Raw genomic sequence first — 17,018 nt, 5'->3', positions numbered from 1 at the left:
CGGTCGTCTGTTCGCCAGGAAAGAAATGGGCGCAGTCGAAATTGAATCACGTCTCCAGCAGCAAGTGAGGTGTGGAGCGGGGGAATTGGCCGCTGCTTCTACTTCTGGCTCGATTTGTCCCATTTGTCCCATTTGTCGCGTCGCCCTTAGCGCGTTTTACACGCACCACCCGAAAAACTCACACTGACTTCAACTTTTCGGTTCTCCTGATTTGGCACCGACTACATGCCGCCCTCACACCAATAAGGGGTTTCAAGCGCGGAATCTTGAGGTGGAGGATACATTCAACCATTCGTCAGGGGCTGTTGGCAGAGAGGGCGATGCTATCACAACGGCTCACAGCGCGCGGCCACGAGGCATTTCAAAAGACTTTCGCGACTTGGTACAGCGACCTTTGTGAACATCGATCGAGCAACCAACTCGCAAGGCTAGCTCTCGAATGTTCCCGGACTTACTGGCAGCTTTGGTGAAGACTACTGCCTACCGAGCTTCTTGACGATGTCAGCACCGCCTGATTGCGGAGTGACGCACAAGGATCGCCAGCTGCCCTCCCTTTACAGGTTATTGATTAGTTCTGACTCTCCATCTCCAGAGGACAGTAGACGACATCAAAGGCATAGCGGCTCTGGCAGCGGTCATGGTGACATCCACTTCTTCATTCGCCGTCACACTGTACGCTTTGCTCCTCTGACCGGAATCTGCCATCCGTTTCCCCCGCAAGCGGCCGAACGGATCTATGCCACTGCGCAGTGACAATAAAGACATTATGGCAGCTAACATTGCAGACGGGATGGGAACCATCTGCTTGCTGCTATGCAAAAGAGTTAGCGAAGAGCAATGAGCCGGCGCTTGCTTCCAAGGTTTCTTGCAGGAGAAAACAAAGCCGCATGGCACCTCAACCACAGTTAACACAGCCACTCCCACGGGAGTCTGCATCTTGCCCTGTCGGTTTGAGGGCCCATATATCCCCATCCTCTGCATCAATCCTTTTAGACGGGGATTGTTGAGGTTGAAAATGGCTTTCTACATGTTTGCGCTACGACCGCCTGAGGTTTGTCCCGCTCGACCACCTCATGCACATTCTCGGCTCCACGATCCCGGGATCGGAGTAGCTGGCCCCAAGGGCGGCATTTGCAGAAAGGCCCACGATAGAGTGGAGGGAGAGGGGGTCTGTGGGTAGTTTTGCAGTCGAGAACGGCTCCTCTGATCTCATGTACTGGATCAGCCAGGGCCTCCCAGGCAGGACCATCCGCCAACTCTGGAGCAACCCTCTCCCAAACACCTTCAAAAAGTTCACGCTGGTCATCCAAAGTCCAGCTTCGGGAGAAATACTTCTCCGCCCACCAAGGAAAGTACCCAGACTTTTCCCAGTCGATAATCGCAATGATCTTGTCGTCCTTGACCATGATATTACACAGGGCCAAATCCCCATGGGTCAGCACATACGGCCCTCCTCTTGGAAAGTCGTCTTTTAGCTTCTGAAGCTTCTCTTCAATCACTTTCTCGTCTTTGGTCCTCCAAATATAGGAAAGCCCACCACGGACAGTTTCCGAAATGTCCTCTAGCCACTCCTCGTCCGTGCGTCCCACTTTGAAACAGCTGGGAGGACACAGCCCGGGCAGGCGGCGATGAGAGCATCATGGAGTTTGTCGTCATTGACCTTTTGGGGATAAGGGGCGGTGAATTGTCGCAATTGTTTGAGAATGGTCACCATTTGATCCCTGTAGCCTGCTCTCTGTTCAGGAGATAATTTGGCCCAGACTGAACTTAGCATCTTCCCCTGGGCTCGAGACACGAGTGTGAATTGTAGGGGATCTTGAGGTTTACTCAAAGGTATCATCTCTTCCACCAAAGGGATATTCAGACCCGGTTGTTCTTTGAGAAACTTCCATGTCATGTATTCATTCCCGCGTGTGTGGTCGTTTGTCTCACCCCTGAGTATCCACCTGGATCCAATTGCCCAGAACCCCTTGTTGAAACGACGTGCATAATTCTGACCCGCGGTGAATAGCTACTGCAGTCTTGCTCGTACGTAGTCCAGCCACAGGCCCAGCATAACTCAACTGGCGGATCCTTTCCGCTGCGTATATCCCATCCGAGTTCTTGCCATTCTTTGGGGACATCGGCCTTGATGTTGTCATAGTGGCGTTCTGGATGGGTATAGTCGTGTTCGACGGGTTCGTTCCCATCTTCACAGTACCAATCGATCCTCGTGATAGCTATCCGAAGAAAGGATGGAGAGTGAGAATAACAACAAGCAGAGGACAGGGATTCCGGGAATTTATAGTCGCAGCTAGGTGAACAGATTGTTGGAGAGACTCTCGGCGTCCGCCTCAAAGGCAGAATCGAGTTCCGCAAACGACAGGTATTCAAGTTTCCAGACCGTCTTTGTTGTAGAAGATACAATCCGGTAGCATTCTTCGAGCAGAATCGAAGCCCAGCCTCCCTCTATACCCTCGCCGAGGATTTGGCTGCAAACGTCAATGTAACGCGAGTGTCGCGGGCACCAAAGTTCCTGAGCGAACACACGGTACAAAGGTCCTGGACTAAGAACTTGTGGACCTTACTGCCATTGAGATCTGTGCTCTGAACTTGGCACATTCCTCCCCGGGAATGGACGATTTGTCAAGTGGCATTGTATCGGGTAGCCCCCTCCATTCCCTGACCATACTGCTAATATGGTTGCAAATTTCTGAACGCGACATATCCCCTTTGTCCGAGACATCCAGGGCTTTCTGTTGTGTCAAGATCCGACGACCACTGGCGACCACACATTCCGAACAGCGACAATTCATCGCATTAGAGCCGAACATATTCCGACGGCAGTAGGAGATAGCTATTGAGGGAAGGTCTGTGTCAACTCATCGATCCACGGGACGATTAGCTGTGAGAGATATGACAGCTGGGGCTCATCGCTCGCTACATGGTGAAGATGTAAGCCCCCACGTGCCCAACGCCCCCCCTCTTCCCAGCCTCGTAGCCTCGCGGCCTTGGCAGCTCCACGGCCCCTTTTAGGATGGTCGCCAAGGGCTGTTATCCCCGCACTAAAAAATTATTATCTCCGCGTTCATGATTATATTTTCCTGTGCACAACACCACGACCCGCAATCAGTCCCAGTGACTTCAAGCTATCCAATTCCAACATCACAATGCCTCGCCAGGCGCACGGGAGGCCACCTCATGCCCCCAGGTCGTATACCGCCGCTAAGAGGAAGCCTACCGGAAACCGCGGACTGAACGCATTGGAAATTGCGGAGCGAGAACATCCCGACGAGATTAAGATTCGACAACATCGGCTCGGGCAGGTCGACGATGACTCTGAAGACCCACACGGGAGGACAGACGCAGACGAGCGCTCGTCAAAGAGGAGGAAACTTGCTACCACGGCTGCCGATGAGCTTGAAGAGGAAGGTTCGGACCTCGAGGGCAATAGATGGCATCTTGGTATAAATGAGGACGATGAGGACAGTGACATTGATAGCGAAGACGCGTTTGGCGCAAGCGACGAAGAAAAGTTTGCCGACTTTACATTTCGCGGAAGCACTACAACATCCGCGGAGCCCAAGCGGCGGGACGAGGGGTCTTCCATGAAACCTCGAGTCGACCTCGATGAAGGGGATAACGCGCAGGAAGAAAGCGAGAATAGCGACGACGAACCAGATGATGACTTCGGGGATGAGGCTGTGGACTTGGCCACGGCCTGGGATATGGACGACCAGGACCAAGACAAAATTTCGAAAAGGCGTCCCAAACCCGGGGTGCAGCTCACCGACAATGATCACCATGAAGTCGAAGACTCCCTGTCTGAACTCGGTGACAACGAGGAATCAGACGACGAGTCTGAATTGTCATTTTCAGAAGACGAAGGCGATCATTCTAGGCTCCAGAATTTTGTGGAAGGGCTATCAGGTGGAGACAAGAGCCAGGCTACGATCAAACGTCGACATCGTCTAAACCTCCCAAATATGCCCTCTCAATTTGGCCTCAGCACTGCTAAAATCTCACCCAGCGAGCTTCTACAGTATATCAAAGACCCTCGTCAAAGACAATCTCTGAAAATCTTACAGAGCAGTGAGGGCCGGGGCAATGAAGCCTACACAGCGGGAATTCCGGGAAAACTTGCCCCGCCTCTGGCGAAAAGGCAGCAGGATCGTCTTGATCGTTCTGCAGCATACGAAGAGACGAAAAAGGAGTTGGGCAAGTGGATCGAAAGTGTCAAGCAAAATCGACGCGCAGAGCACCTTTCATTCCCCCTTGTTGATGCTGCAGCAGCTGGTATGTTGAGCAATAAGCAATTGGGACCAACCTCGACTGCGGAGCCTATGAATTCGCTCGAATTAACGATCCACCAAATCATGATGGAAAGTGGGATGCATTCAAACGCTAGCAGAGCCCAGGAAGCTCAAGAAAATGCCTTCGAGGAACTGCAGGAGAAGCAAATGCCGCTGGCAGAAGTCCAAGCTCGTAGAGCAGAACTGCGGCGGACGCGGGATCTCATGTTTCGTGAGGAGATCCGTGCACGACGGATCAAGAAGATCAAAAGCAAGGCATATCGACGCGTCCATCGCAAAGAACGCGAGAATATGAATCAAGAGAATCGAAAGCTGCTAGCAGCGCAGGGCTTAATCGGTTCGGACGAAGAAAGAGAAAAGAACGAGCGCCGGCGTGCTGAGGAACGAATGGGAGCGCGTCACAGGGAGAGCAAATGGGCCAAAAGCGTCAAGACAACAGGCAGGGCAGCGTGGGATGAGGATGCCAGACACGGAGTCACTGACCTTGCAAGGCGCGATGAAGAACTTCGCAGGCGAGTTGCAGGCAAGGCGAGCGCAGGGTCAGACGTGTCTGATTCAGAGTCTTCCGGTTTCGAAGGGTTCTCTGGCTCCGATGACGAAAAAGAGAGGCTAGAGATGAAGCTCGATGATGTCGAACGCGATCAAGTCGATGCGTTCGAGACGAGACTCGGCTCGATGGCGTTTATGAAAAAGGCAGAAGCTGCGAGGAAAGCTGCCAATGAGGAAGAGATTCGCAACCTAAGACGAAGTCTGCATGGCGACGAAGGGAGATCGGTCGACGAGGGGCATCTCGATCATGAAACCCCAGTGGGACGCCAAAAGTTTGGAGTGGGCAACCGAGATCTTCCTCTGAAGCCTCAAATCCACGTTTCTAAGAGTGAGTTTGAGGAACGTGACTCAGAGGCTGAGGTTGAAGATTCAAGAGCTCAAGACGAAATAGGAGGATTGGACGGCGACGCACCACCGCTCACCGCACCCGCAAACGAAGAAATCAAACCAAAACCGTCGTTGAAGCGCCCCGGCGCAGCAAAGCAGATGGCAAGACTAAACTCCAATGGCAACTTGTCACGCCAGGATCCTTTACATAGCGTAGCCGGAGACGATGGACACTCGATCAAAAAGGTGGCGCGGGTGCCACAGAGCCACCTCGACGATGCAATTGTTCCATCCGAATCAGAAAATGAGCCAGATGACAGAGTCGCTCTTGCACAAGCGATTTTTACGGGCTCGGATGAAATTCAGCAGGAGTTTGCCAAAGAAAAGAGAGAAGTAGTGGAGGAAGAAGAAGACCAAGTGGTTGACAACACCCTTCCTGGCTGGGGAAGTTGGGCAGGAGAGGGTATCAGCAAGAAAGCACAGAAAAGAGCCCGGGAACGGTTCGTTACGACGGTCAAGGGTGTTGCCCAAGAAAAGCGACAAGACTCCAAGCTGGAAAAGGTCATCATCAATGAAAAGCGTGTCAAGAAGAACGGCAAATATTTGGCCAGCGAGCTACCCCATCCATTCGAGTCACGACAGCAGTATGAACGATCGCTGCGCCTGCCCTTGGGACCTGAATGGACGACAAAGACCACGTTCCAGGACAGCACGAAGCCGCGGGTGTTGATCAAGCAGGGTATCATCCAGCCCATGGCACGACCCGTGGCGTAAGGGAATTGGGAGAGAAGAAAAGCAGCAACGGAGCTGAACTGAAGGATCGGATAATCCGTCTCCGCCGGGTCTTGGCATCCACGCGTGATCGCGACTGCAATATCGACGCAAAACATCTGCGAAATCTTCCACTACCTCTTTCTTTCTCTCCATCACGTTGGAACACCTGGAACCTCTTGCCGTCGGCCTCACCACCCTCGCTCTTCCTATCCCACCACAGCATTTACGTACGACGTCCTTGAAGATCTCGGCCCGCTATCTTGGGAAGCAACGATGGACAGCAGCTCAAATCAACGGGACAACTCTGTCTTGTTCCCAATCTCATCCTCAACCATGTTATTTCTTCGCACTCTCTAAACCCCTTGATTCATCTATACATCTTCCCAGCCCTTATTCCTAACTTCAGAAATTCTTTTGTCGCTTTTCCTATTCCCATTTCTAGTCACAGTCCTGCCGCAGTCGCACCTCGCCTCCACGCTTGTGCCTCCTAGACCAAGCCGCCGCACAGACCGCCTCCTTCGCCGTGCATGTTCTCGTCAAAGCCTATCAGCCTCTCTCTGGTATGCCTGGGCTCTCTTCCCCACTCTCTCACGTACTATCTCGATCTGGAAAACTGTTTTGTCCGCCTACTTTCTGCCTCTGCGCTTCAGCTTCGTTCCCAAGATTATCCTGTCTCGTCCTACTGTTGTGGCTTTGCTCTATTCCTTGGGTAGCGAACATCAACAATACCTCGTACAGGAGCGCTGCACAACTTGCAAACAGAGCAGATTACCTTGTCATTCTCAGCATCTTCGCACATCGGCAACCCGCCTAGCCCAGTGCCGCGCTCCGAGTTACACGTTTGCCCCTTGTGAAGACCACATCTTGGCCTCTTCTGCTGTCATGAGCAATCGATGCAGCGCATATTTGCTAACAATACTCCAGGTGCTATTTGCCTCGGCCCTACCTTTTCGTCAATTGTTTGGTCGGTCAAGCGATTTGGATCCTGCATGCAGTCGAGGTGATGAAGATGTTTATGGTGGTGGCTTGCTAACATTTGCGTCCGTTTATCCAGGCGCCGATGCAACCCTTACGACTGGTAACTTGCCTCCTCGCTCGGTAGGGACAGTGGGTGGTGCTGACACGGCTTTACAGGCGATAGCCTCGACTCAGACAATGCACCGGTTGCGCACGAAGCAGACGTCGAATCACAAAGCTATTCGTCTGCGATCACGTTTGCCGATCCGCATCTTAGTATCCAGACGATCACCATCACCGCATTGCCTTCCTCACAAGTTCCTACTGTGACGTCTGCCAGCCAAAGCTTTCCAGACACTACAGGAGTGGGTTCATCCTCTCGTGCCTGTTCTCCATCAATCAGACAGCTAATTGGTCCAGTCACTTATTACTACTCTTGAAACTGAAGGGAATCCTCCTGTACAGCCATTTCCCACAAGTGTTCAGACTGTTGCCTCGCCCACATTAGAGCCTTTGAACAACACTGGCCCTTTTGGCAGTTCAACAGCGATCAGTGCGCAGAGTACAGTGACCGAGACCATCACATTGCCGTTGACCACTTTCGAAAGTCTCTCAACTACACAAACCGTTGCAACCGTGGCTGTGGAAACGACTGCTGTTATCACTGCTGTTACAGTCCTCAACACCACTATTACTGTCGATGGGTCCATTGTGGCGACATCGTCCGCAGGCACCACGGTCTTTACCACAACCGGGACTGACCTTGTCGAGACCACTTTGACGGCGTCATCAACAGTGACTGGGACGGTAGCGACTACCTTGACAACGGCCCTCGGTTCCATCTCAAATCTCCCTACGGTCAGTCCGAATTGCTTGTTGGGCATGGGTTGCTCTGGACAGGACATTTTTCAACCTGTTGCGCTAGGACAACCTCCCAATAACATTGAACAAAGAGGCGGACATCCTGTTCCGCGGCTTGGAATTGTGGATGCTGGGGGCCCAATTGAGACCAACAAATTCTACCAAAACTTCGTGCTGGGCTCCCAAGGTTCCCCTTGCTTTGTGATGCCCTACTCTCTGGCATGGAGCAAAGGAAGCGGGAATGCCTTGAGCTGGGGAATGGCAATATCACACCTGGACGACAGCCAGAAGCATTTTGGGCCGAACAATACCGCTATCCCAAATGCACCGGCATCTTACTACATCAATGGGCTCGGGATCCAATCAGTGATCCTGTCCGCCGTTGAATTTGGCTCAAACACAGTTCTGACCACAGATTCCTTGCTGGCTTTCTCCGCCAACGTTCGCCTTCAGCCGTCATCTGGCTCACCTTCAGTACTGACCATGCCGGTGGTCCAGGGTATGGCGTTTGTCACGGGGCAATACATCAATCTGCAGCCAGCGATACAAAGCAGTGTTTTCTTCCGGAACGTTGCGGCAGCAGGTGAACCAAAACCGGGTATCTTCAAATACAGAGTTACTTTAGAAGATGGAAAATTGTGGCTGATCTATGCAATACCAGCCAATGGACTCACCCCCAATTTCCAGCTCGTCTCAAGTACCGTTCTCCGAGGCCTGCCGAATTGGTACGGGGACATACAGGTTGCAAAGCTCTCTGACGATAGCTTGGAGTCCATCTATGATGACGCGGTCGGCGCCTATCCAACTGCCGGACATGTTTCTGGCTTTGCAGAGAACACGACCGCTCAGTACAGCTTGTCCTGGTCCAAGGGCGGAGTATATTCCAGCAACACGACTCTTCTCATGTTTGCGCTCCCTCACCACCGTGACTCCTTCGACTTCTCTACTCAGTGTAATGTCACGGCGATTGAGCTAGCTACCACGACCAAGGGCAACGCGACGGCTGTTGTGGGTGACTATTGGGTATTGGAGGAGCAAAATCTCCCAATCTCTCTGGGATTCGCACCATGGCGACCAGGGAATTCCCCGAATTTTCACGGCGCGAGTACACTCTCTCCTGCAGCGCTTTCCATCATTCAGACCGTCTCTGCTACCGAAGCCTCTCAGAACATGTCGGTCCAAACAAACCTCAACAGTATGTATTACAGTGGCAAAGCGCTGAGTAAATTTGCGCAGCTTGTTTACACCATGCATGATCTCGCGAACCAGCAAGATCTGGCCAACGCCGCATTACTTGAGCTTGAAAGCTGCTTCGACGTCTTCACAAATAATCAACAACAGTTTCCCTTGCTCTACGACACAGACTGGAAGGGCCTTGTGTCCTCGGCGAGTTATGTGACGGGGGATCCTGGCGTGGACTTTGGAAACTCGTACTACAACGACCACCACTTTCACTATGGCTACTTCCTCCACGCCGCCGCTGTCATCGGCTACCTCGATCCGACGTGGCTCAATCAGAACAAGGACTATGTGAACGCTCTAGTTCGCGACGTCTCCAATCCCAGCGTTCTGGATCAGTATTTCCCAGTCTTCCGATCCTTTGATTGGTATCACGGACACTCTTGGGCCAAAGGGCTTTTTGAATCGGGCGACGGCAAGGATGAAGAATCGTCTTCCGAGGATGCCATGTTTGCGTACGGGTTGAAGATGTGGGGCAAGACAGTCGGTGATGCCTCCATGGAAGCTCGGGGGAATCTGATGCTCGCTGTTCTGGCACGAAGCCTACAGAACTACTTCCTGATGACATCGGACAACACCAACCAGCCTGCGGCTTTCATTGGCAACAAAGTCACCGGCATCCTATTTGAGAACAAAGCGGATCATGTCACCTACTTTGGGACTGATCTGAGTTATGTCCAAGGGTATTATACGTGGTCCTCACCGTTGTCCGCCGGCTACATTACTGACGTTTTGTATAGCATCCACATGATTCCTCTCATGCCTTTCTCGACGTTGACTCGGACGGGTAAGAGCGTCCACCAACTGGAGGTGTGCACCAAACTAACTCATCTGTGACAGAACAATTTGTGACAGAAGAATGGATCACGTATTTTGCAGATGGCGCCGTTCGACAGGCTACAGACATTACTGGTGGCTGGAAGGGTGAGCCGGATGCGAGCCATTCAATGTTGCTCCGTACTGACGACTCCCAGGCATTGTTTATGCGAATTTGGCCATCATCAATCCGACAGCAGCGTACAATTTCTTCACTCAGCCTAGTTTTGACATGGGTTGGATAGATGGTGGAGCATCTCTGACGTGGTACATTGCATTGAGTGCTCTGTTGGGAGGCGCATAGTTATAGACAAGCATGGCAAGCCAGAAGATTTCTGCGGAGTTTATGGCTTCACAAGGCGTGTCAAGTGTGGCTTGAGACATGTATGGAAGCGTGTTTGGCTACCGTGACCGAAACGAGCCAACAAACTTCCCTACGACGGCTTGACAGTCTCAGTTGGACATCTGGTCATCTCTCGGGCAAGCCACAGGTGAAAGTAGGAGTTATTTTGGACCATTCTCTGACTCACGTCTCAGAACCTCGGTGAGCCCATAGTCGATATCAACATCGCTAATCGACTTCGTATCGATCGGCAGCGGCTCAGCATCGCTCCCATTGATAGCACCTCATTATCCAAACAAAAGCCTGGATTGCCGCCCTCTCAGTGATTCCGATATTTTCCGCTGGGCTTTCTCCATCTCGTCCCTTGACATGCCATCGTCCCAGTAGAAGACTAACCCAATATCCGCCGCTTCCTTGGTGTTGGGAGCCGCACTCTTGGCGAAGGGAGTCTGCTTTAATACCACGCGGGAAAGCAACCTTCGGAGAAGTCGAGGCGTGATCTCGTGAGGGCGGCCGATGTGCCAATCCTTGAGGCGGGACCCCGGCTGTGGACCTTCTAATATCAAAGAGGATTGACACTCGAGCCAGCTTTGCTCCATGTCCTCTGTCGATGTCCGTGTCGGCCTCCGACGCGTTACAAACGGTCCCACCTCCTTTTTCCCGCTTACCAGATCATGGAGCTCCTGGTACTCGTCTTCCGGCAAAGGAGGCAGCACGGCCTTGATGTTGTGGTTGTACCATTTGATGCGCAGGTTTTTGTATCGCGACTGGGGGAGGGGTGTGCCCCATATGGTCGTCTGGGGAGGGTTGAATCTTGGTTTGACTTTTAAGTGGGCGCCGACACGCGTAAAGTAGATCTGTTCACCCGCTTGTGACGTGATCAGGGCGAGGAGGCGCGGGGGTATCTCGTGTTTCCATTTATCGTTCGGCAGTTTTCGCTTCGTAGAGGACCGAGGAGCAGAGTTATCGTGGGGCGCGGTTGTGACTGTAGGGAGCAACGAAGGGTATAGGGTCTCCTTATCTATGGTGCTTTCAGAGATCTCCTCCGCGTCGTCTCTCAGCACTTCATCCAACCCTACACCGGCAGAACGGACGGCATCTGTGAGCGGCGCTTCCGCAGTCGAAGGATTCGGCTTCTCCCTGTCTTTCAAAGGCCCTTGATCGCCTTTAGAAGTTGGGCCGGCCGGATGTTGTAAGAACTTTTCCAAAAGGTCATATTTCCTAGGCCCTTTTCTTCCATAGGTCATGCGCAACACGTTCTCCAGCGGGTTGATGTATCCTTGGTTCGCATGGCGGAGGATCGAGGCGAGCTTCCTCGCCTGGTGAAGCAGTCGAGTCACCTTCTCGGGGGGGAGATCTTGTTGTCGACCACCACCACCACTACCTCCTCCTCTCCGGGCTGTGCGACTTTTGCCTTCGGGGCCCTTGTTTCTCGGTATCCAGCGACGGAAACTATCAATGGTGAACTTTCTCATGTACGTCCGACATTGCGGGAGTGGGAGGTAGGTGCATTCTCGCAGGCAAGCGCGGTAGATGTGTAGCGGATTCGTTTCTGGGGGCGGCATTCACATGGTCGATCTAGGCGGTGAATGAGCAGATGAGAGGGACAGAGGACAGGTTTTACAAAAAGAAGACGAGCTGCAATACTATGTACGTAGCCAGGTATTGCAAAATTATGGGCGGCGCAACCAAGCACAAAGTAGTACATGTGGGAAACTGTTTGACCAATAAGCGGCCGCGAGGTTCGGAGTTGGGGGGGAGAAGGCGTTGGAGCTTGGGGTGCAAGGGCTGTTAGGACGGCATGATCATCGTCCTCAAAAGGACGACAAAACAGTTTTTCCGATCCTGCGCCAGCCCAAGTCCTCGCCCTCTCTCTCCATTATACTTCAGCCAGTTCCAAGAAGCCCATGACTTTATAGTTAGAGGAAACACGCGAGGGGCGTCAGGAACCCCCCCAAGACTAGTCAGTCACCATGGTCAAGCCTTCGCCGCAATTGTGCGCCCGCCTGCGGTTCACCACCAAACAGGTCGGCCGTGGATTCTACCGCGGAAATCGGGCTGGAGCAATGGGTGCTCACACCGAATTCGGGCGATATGTGATTGACTGGCGGAAGACGGTGCATTGGAATATGCCCGAGATCAAAGACTTTCCAGTGAGTTCCTCCTAGCAACGAAAGACGTTTTCGCAAAAGTGGCAGTCACTAATTAATGTCCGCTGCTGCAAAATCAGCTCACGCCCTTCGTGACGATGGAGATGGAACCGAAAAGCAGGGCCGAGGACCGCCCCGACGGGACCACGTACGTGCCGCAACGGGTCGATGCACTCGAGTTCCTGAGGACCTGGAAAAAGACCAATCCCCTCGAGTATGACGGCATTGTGGCTCATCAAGAAGAGGAGCGTCGACGCTTTGCGGCCGTGGCGTCAGAACAGAATCGCGAGGTGGGGGAGGAGCAGGAGCAGGAGCAGGAGCAGGAGCAGGCACAGCAGGAGGCCCAGCAGTGGGCCCGAGAACAGGTTCATCAACAAAGTCAGCGATCGACTCAAAAACAAATACAACAGCAAACACGATCTATCCACACGACCAGGAGACTCGGGATGCCCGCTCAGGCTCCTGCCCCTCAAGAGCAAACAGAACCACCTTTGAAGGAGTGGAACCAAATGTCCAGAGCAGAAAGGAAGGGCCTGGTGAACAAGGCCACCACGTCGGAACTCCGCCAGCTCAGAAGAGAGCGCAAGGGTCAGAAAATCACACAGCAGGAGAAGAAGGAGACCAAGAGAGATATCAAAGGCCGGCTAAGACGAGAGCTCATTGGCGAAGGGATATTCCAGGACGAGAAGCAGCTTCAGAAACTTCTGACCGAAGAAGGCCGTCGGAGGAAGCAAGCCGGTCTCCCTCGTGCGACGGACGAAGAAAAGACTCGTTTTCTGGAGGGTTTGCAGCGGAAGCCCGAGTCAACAGGATTGTTCGGCAGGATCTTTGGTGCGAAGCAATAACCGGAACTCTCAAAACGCTGTGCCCGGACAAAGGCAGCTTCTCTCGTTTGCATCCATTGCATGAAGATTCCAGGCTGACCAGCTGCGACTCGTTTGCCTTCCCTGCGACCCCTATTTCTTCGGAAATGGAAGTCTGAGTCGTTGCACATGCACAAGACGTACTTGTCTCGCGGGGCCCCGAGCCTTAACGAAGGGCATGGAGTGGGATAATCAAGACCAAAAGATGGATTCGGGAAATATGGATTCAGGCGCTTCTTTATTCAGGCGGCCATGAAAGCAAGCCCGGAAACCAGCCTTGTAAAATGTATTATAGAGCTCAAGAAATGTTTGGGTGGCATGTAGGTCAGGGTGGTCAGGTCGCTTACGCCTTGTTCGTACCAGCATTTGCGAATAATATACCAAAATCGTTGTCCGCTCGAAAATGCGGCCTCAAGCCGTCACCTCTCATGAGATTATAATAATGCTTGGGTTCTTTCTTCATGATTAACGTCTTGTCGCTTGACAGTCTCTTGATGATCATTCTGTGGACACTAGCTCTCTCAGATATGTTTCCTGAACTTCCCATGTAGTCCTGCGTTATCTCCACCGTTCTCGCCAAAATTCCCATAGCAGCCTCGCATGCCCAGACGAGGTATTAAATCGACGGCCAGCTCAACCCGTTTCCAAACTAGGGTATGCCGCCCTGTGCTCACCCCTGGCCACCATCACTCACCCCTCGGAGGGCTGGAACGCCCGCCCCGGGTGCAGTAGCGGGTGCATCGCCAAGTCTGCCACCACAGCCGTGGACTGGCCCAATCATGTCATTGGCTCGCCCAGGTGTGTTCAAAAGCGGCGTCCTCTCCACATTTCAAGTCCTGAGAGGACGACACCACCCTTGAGTTTCTTACAGCACCAAAAGAAATATACTGAGAAGGGACCCTCCTCGCGGCCTTCGCTCGCCTCGAACCCTCCAGCTCGCGTTGGGGGATTTCACGAGATGCCTGAATAGCCCGATCTCTTGAGCGTCGACTTCCCCTCCAGCTACGAGTCCGCGGTGTTCTAGTAATATCCCCGATCTACCTGCGCTGCAAATGCCCGCATATATCACACCAGAACTCCTCGTCAAACGCTTCGCTCGTCGAAGTTTCCTGGATTAACCCCCTCAGCATCCTCTCTTGTCGATTTCCTCCTATCGTCTACATTCCCGTAGAGCGATTCTCCCTTCGAGGTTGAAAATCCCGGTTGAACCAGTCTCGTAGTGGACGTCATGAGAAGGCCTGGATAAGAGATGGGCAAGCGCCTTGGAAGATATGCTGAGCTGATGGGAGATAACATCATTGGCATATACCTCTCGAGCGAGCCGCTGTGCGACTCGAATCTGACGACGGAAGATGATGAACCAAAACTACGGCGCTTCATCCACGACCAAGAAACCATTCAAAACCTCCGTCGGCTTGGTCATGGAGAACACGGCGTCGTGGTTTCGGCCGATATCGAAGGAGCTAATTATGCCCTGAAAATCGTAAATATAATTTTGCTGATTACTCCTTTATCTAATGTGGCCTAGTTTCAGGAGTGGAAGCAACCCGGCCCCGTCTTCTACTCGAATCATGACGCCATATGCATCACACCGCTTGCGTGCGAGTGTAGGGCCTTTGCTAGACTGGATTCACGTCGCGAAAATGGAACATGGGCTGTCAGGTGCTATGGATGGATGAAACTAACAGATGCTCAATTTAAGGCGCTCGGCGGTGTTGTGGACACCCATAACTTGAGCCGATGGGTGGTCGTCAAAGAGGCTTTACCTCAGCCAACAAACCGATCACATCTCGAGACAATCTATAAGAATTTTGAAATCCCTAAGCGAGCACGAATATATCCCCGGGACATTCGAATTGAGAACTATAGAGGATCCAAGATTGTCGACCTTTCAAGCACTTTAACGAAGCCATGTCCGGAATGGAGGGGCTTCTGGTTTGATCACTTTTACAAGGAAACTATAAATAGAGTGCGTAAATGGTTTCAATGCACCTGTCGCTGTCACCTCTTCGCGGGGCGTTTGCCCTTACCTGGGCCAGACCCAGACGGCGCCGGCGTACGAGCCCTTTCAGATGGTTGTTGTACCTGTCTATAATCACTTATTCGACTCGGTGGGTAATCCTGGGCTGAGAGATCCCTCTCAGTTGGCCATATTTATGGCCCTCTGAGCGAAACGTCAGGTCGAAGGGGAAGGACAGGGAAGGGCGACGGCGGCCGATTTTCAGAACTCTGAATGGAGAGACTTTGTGCCGCCGTCGACACAGGATCCCTGTCGGGCGCGAGCGCCGAGATCCATTTTCGAAGGGAGGCGGAGGATCCTACGCGAGCGAGGTGAGTGAAGGTGAGTAAAGGTAAGTAGGAAGGTGAGAGACGTGAGCGCTGTTTAAAAGCGGCGTAGGTAGGGTAAGTGTCCAGGTGAGCTCGGCGTGAATTTACAATATCTTGACCATAACTGGAGGCGTTGCGGCGACTTATCTTCTCGACGAGTTGTTGTGATTGCGTCGGGTAAACGACCTCTTACTTCCCTTGTCTCTTGACAGCTCCCACTGGTAGTTTTCGAGGAGACTCCAAGCGTGGTTCCAGGCCTCAACTGGATTTTCCTTCTCTTAACGGGCCAAGAACGAGCTTTACAGGAAACTTATGAGCCCCCTTTATTATTTTCATAATAGAGTGTGCGGAATGGTCCTTCGCTGTCCAATGGGTCTTTGTGGGACTATCCTTGCCATACCTTTCCGCTGCCTCACGCTCTTTAATGCGTTGAAAGACTTGTGCTACGGAGCCGATATTCCCCTTTGCATTTCTTGTTCTTTAGGTAAGTATCGGCTACATTCTGCCATGCTGGAGAAACGTAAAGATCCTTCAGAGCTGACGTATGAAGAAGGCCAACGTAGCCAGCAACGAGGTCAGGCTGGGTGCGGACGTTGTAGCGCGAGCTATCAGTCGAGATTTGTAAACCTACAGTATCCTTTATCGTGGAACACGCTCAACCGGTGCCATTCGATTTTGAGTGCAACGGAACAAGTACGACCGTGGCCGAAAAAGACATTCCACGACAAGTTGTTGGGGGCGGCTGAACCGGTTTCTGACTCTGGGCTTTCTGGAGTTCCCTCGAGTATGGTTGGGTCTTTAAGAAAGAGCCAGAAGGGCAAGGCAGCACCAACATACTGAAGTTGCTAACCAGGGATTGTCGAAATCAGGAAGTTGTTGCGCCATCGAGTTACTCGTCCTTCTGCTTTACTCGGTTGTTTTCGTCTTGATCAGCAATATTGAGGCGGGACGCACGAGGTTGTTTGCGGACTGAGTAAGGGCGGCGGAAATGATTCCATCGGGTTAGCGGACACAGTCGCATACAGGGCGGCGTCACTATCGCCCCGAAAAGGGAAGAGTGAGTCGTTCCAAACTCTGGGCGCGTCAAAAGGAGGTAAATTCACGCCCAGCTCCTTTCGAGTCTCACCTGCGCTGCGCCGCTTTTAAAGGTCCCTCACCTCCCGCTTACCTTCCACTCCCCTCCACTCACTCTCGACTCATTTTCCACTCACCCACGACCCACGACCCTCGACCGGTCTTGATTCTGCTGCGACGATGATTCCCGCTCCTGCGCTCCCGACCAGGGTCCTGCACCTGTAGGTGGACAGGGTTCGCTATTCTCGGAGTCTGTGAGGCGAGTTAGCGACTATTAAAGACTTTATGCGCTTCTACGCTACCACGAGCGACCCTCGGCTTAACGAGGACATTGCGACCGTCGACTCCCTTAACTCCATCGTCGAATGGTTCTTGACTGGGTTCGGTCGAGTCACCCGGACTGAAATCGAAGAAGAGGACAGAAAAGAAGTATACTATGTGAGTA

At 52.6% G+C, this 17,018-nt stretch overlaps 6 protein-coding genes across 6 annotated transcripts; 4 read left to right on the top strand and 2 right to left on the bottom strand.

Annotated features, from left to right (window-relative positions):
* Positions 1 to 989: 989 nt before the first annotated feature.
* Positions 990 to 1,892, bottom strand: Z517_02356 (uncharacterized protein; the record flags this gene model as incomplete). The annotated part of the gene is made up of 2 exons (XM_013431466.1): positions 990 to 1,599; positions 1,828 to 1,892. The coding sequence occupies 2 exons, from the start codon at positions 1,890 to 1,892 to the stop codon at positions 990 to 992; spliced, it is 675 nt and encodes a 224-aa protein (XP_013286920.1).
* A 1,257-nt stretch (positions 1,893 to 3,149) lies between these two features.
* Positions 3,150 to 5,942, top strand: Z517_02355 (uncharacterized protein; the record flags this gene model as incomplete). The annotated part of the gene is made up of 1 exon (XM_013431465.1): positions 3,150 to 5,942. The coding sequence occupies one exon, from the start codon at positions 3,150 to 3,152 to the stop codon at positions 5,940 to 5,942; it is 2,793 nt and encodes a 930-aa protein (XP_013286919.1).
* An 882-nt stretch (positions 5,943 to 6,824) lies between these two features.
* Positions 6,825 to 10,119, top strand: Z517_02354 (uncharacterized protein; the record flags this gene model as incomplete). The annotated part of the gene is made up of 6 exons (XM_013431464.1): positions 6,825 to 7,020; positions 7,077 to 7,264; positions 7,320 to 9,682; positions 9,740 to 9,786; positions 9,840 to 9,923; positions 9,974 to 10,119. 6 exons carry the CDS (start codon positions 6,825 to 6,827, stop codon positions 10,117 to 10,119), a joined length of 3,024 nt encoding a protein of 1,007 aa, XP_013286918.1.
* A 326-nt stretch (positions 10,120 to 10,445) lies between these two features.
* Positions 10,446 to 11,723, bottom strand: Z517_02353 (uncharacterized protein; the record flags this gene model as incomplete). Its single annotated transcript, XM_013431463.1, has 1 exon — positions 10,446 to 11,723. One exon carries the CDS (start codon positions 11,721 to 11,723, stop codon positions 10,446 to 10,448), a length of 1,278 nt encoding a protein of 425 aa, XP_013286917.1.
* Positions 11,724 to 12,131: 408 nt separating this feature from the next.
* Positions 12,132 to 13,153, top strand: Z517_02352 (uncharacterized protein; the record flags this gene model as incomplete). Its single annotated transcript, XM_013431462.1, has 2 exons — positions 12,132 to 12,311; positions 12,389 to 13,153. The coding sequence occupies 2 exons, from the start codon at positions 12,132 to 12,134 to the stop codon at positions 13,151 to 13,153; spliced, it is 945 nt and encodes a 314-aa protein (XP_013286916.1).
* A 1,267-nt stretch (positions 13,154 to 14,420) lies between these two features.
* Positions 14,421 to 15,339, top strand: Z517_02351 (uncharacterized protein; the record flags this gene model as incomplete). Its single annotated transcript, XM_013431461.1, has 3 exons — positions 14,421 to 14,654; positions 14,700 to 15,140; positions 15,211 to 15,339. 3 exons carry the CDS (start codon positions 14,421 to 14,423, stop codon positions 15,337 to 15,339), a joined length of 804 nt encoding a protein of 267 aa, XP_013286915.1.
* Positions 15,340 to 17,018: the final 1,679 nt, after the last annotated feature.

This window comes from Fonsecaea pedrosoi, assembly GCF_000835455.1.
Source record: "Fonsecaea pedrosoi CBS 271.37 unplaced genomic scaffold supercont1.2, whole genome shotgun sequence".
NCBI classification, from domain to species: Eukaryota; Fungi; Ascomycota; class Eurotiomycetes; order Chaetothyriales; family Herpotrichiellaceae; genus Fonsecaea; species Fonsecaea pedrosoi.
The sequence above is the reverse complement of the archived record's forward strand: the minus strand, read 5'-3'. Positions and strand labels throughout refer to the sequence as shown.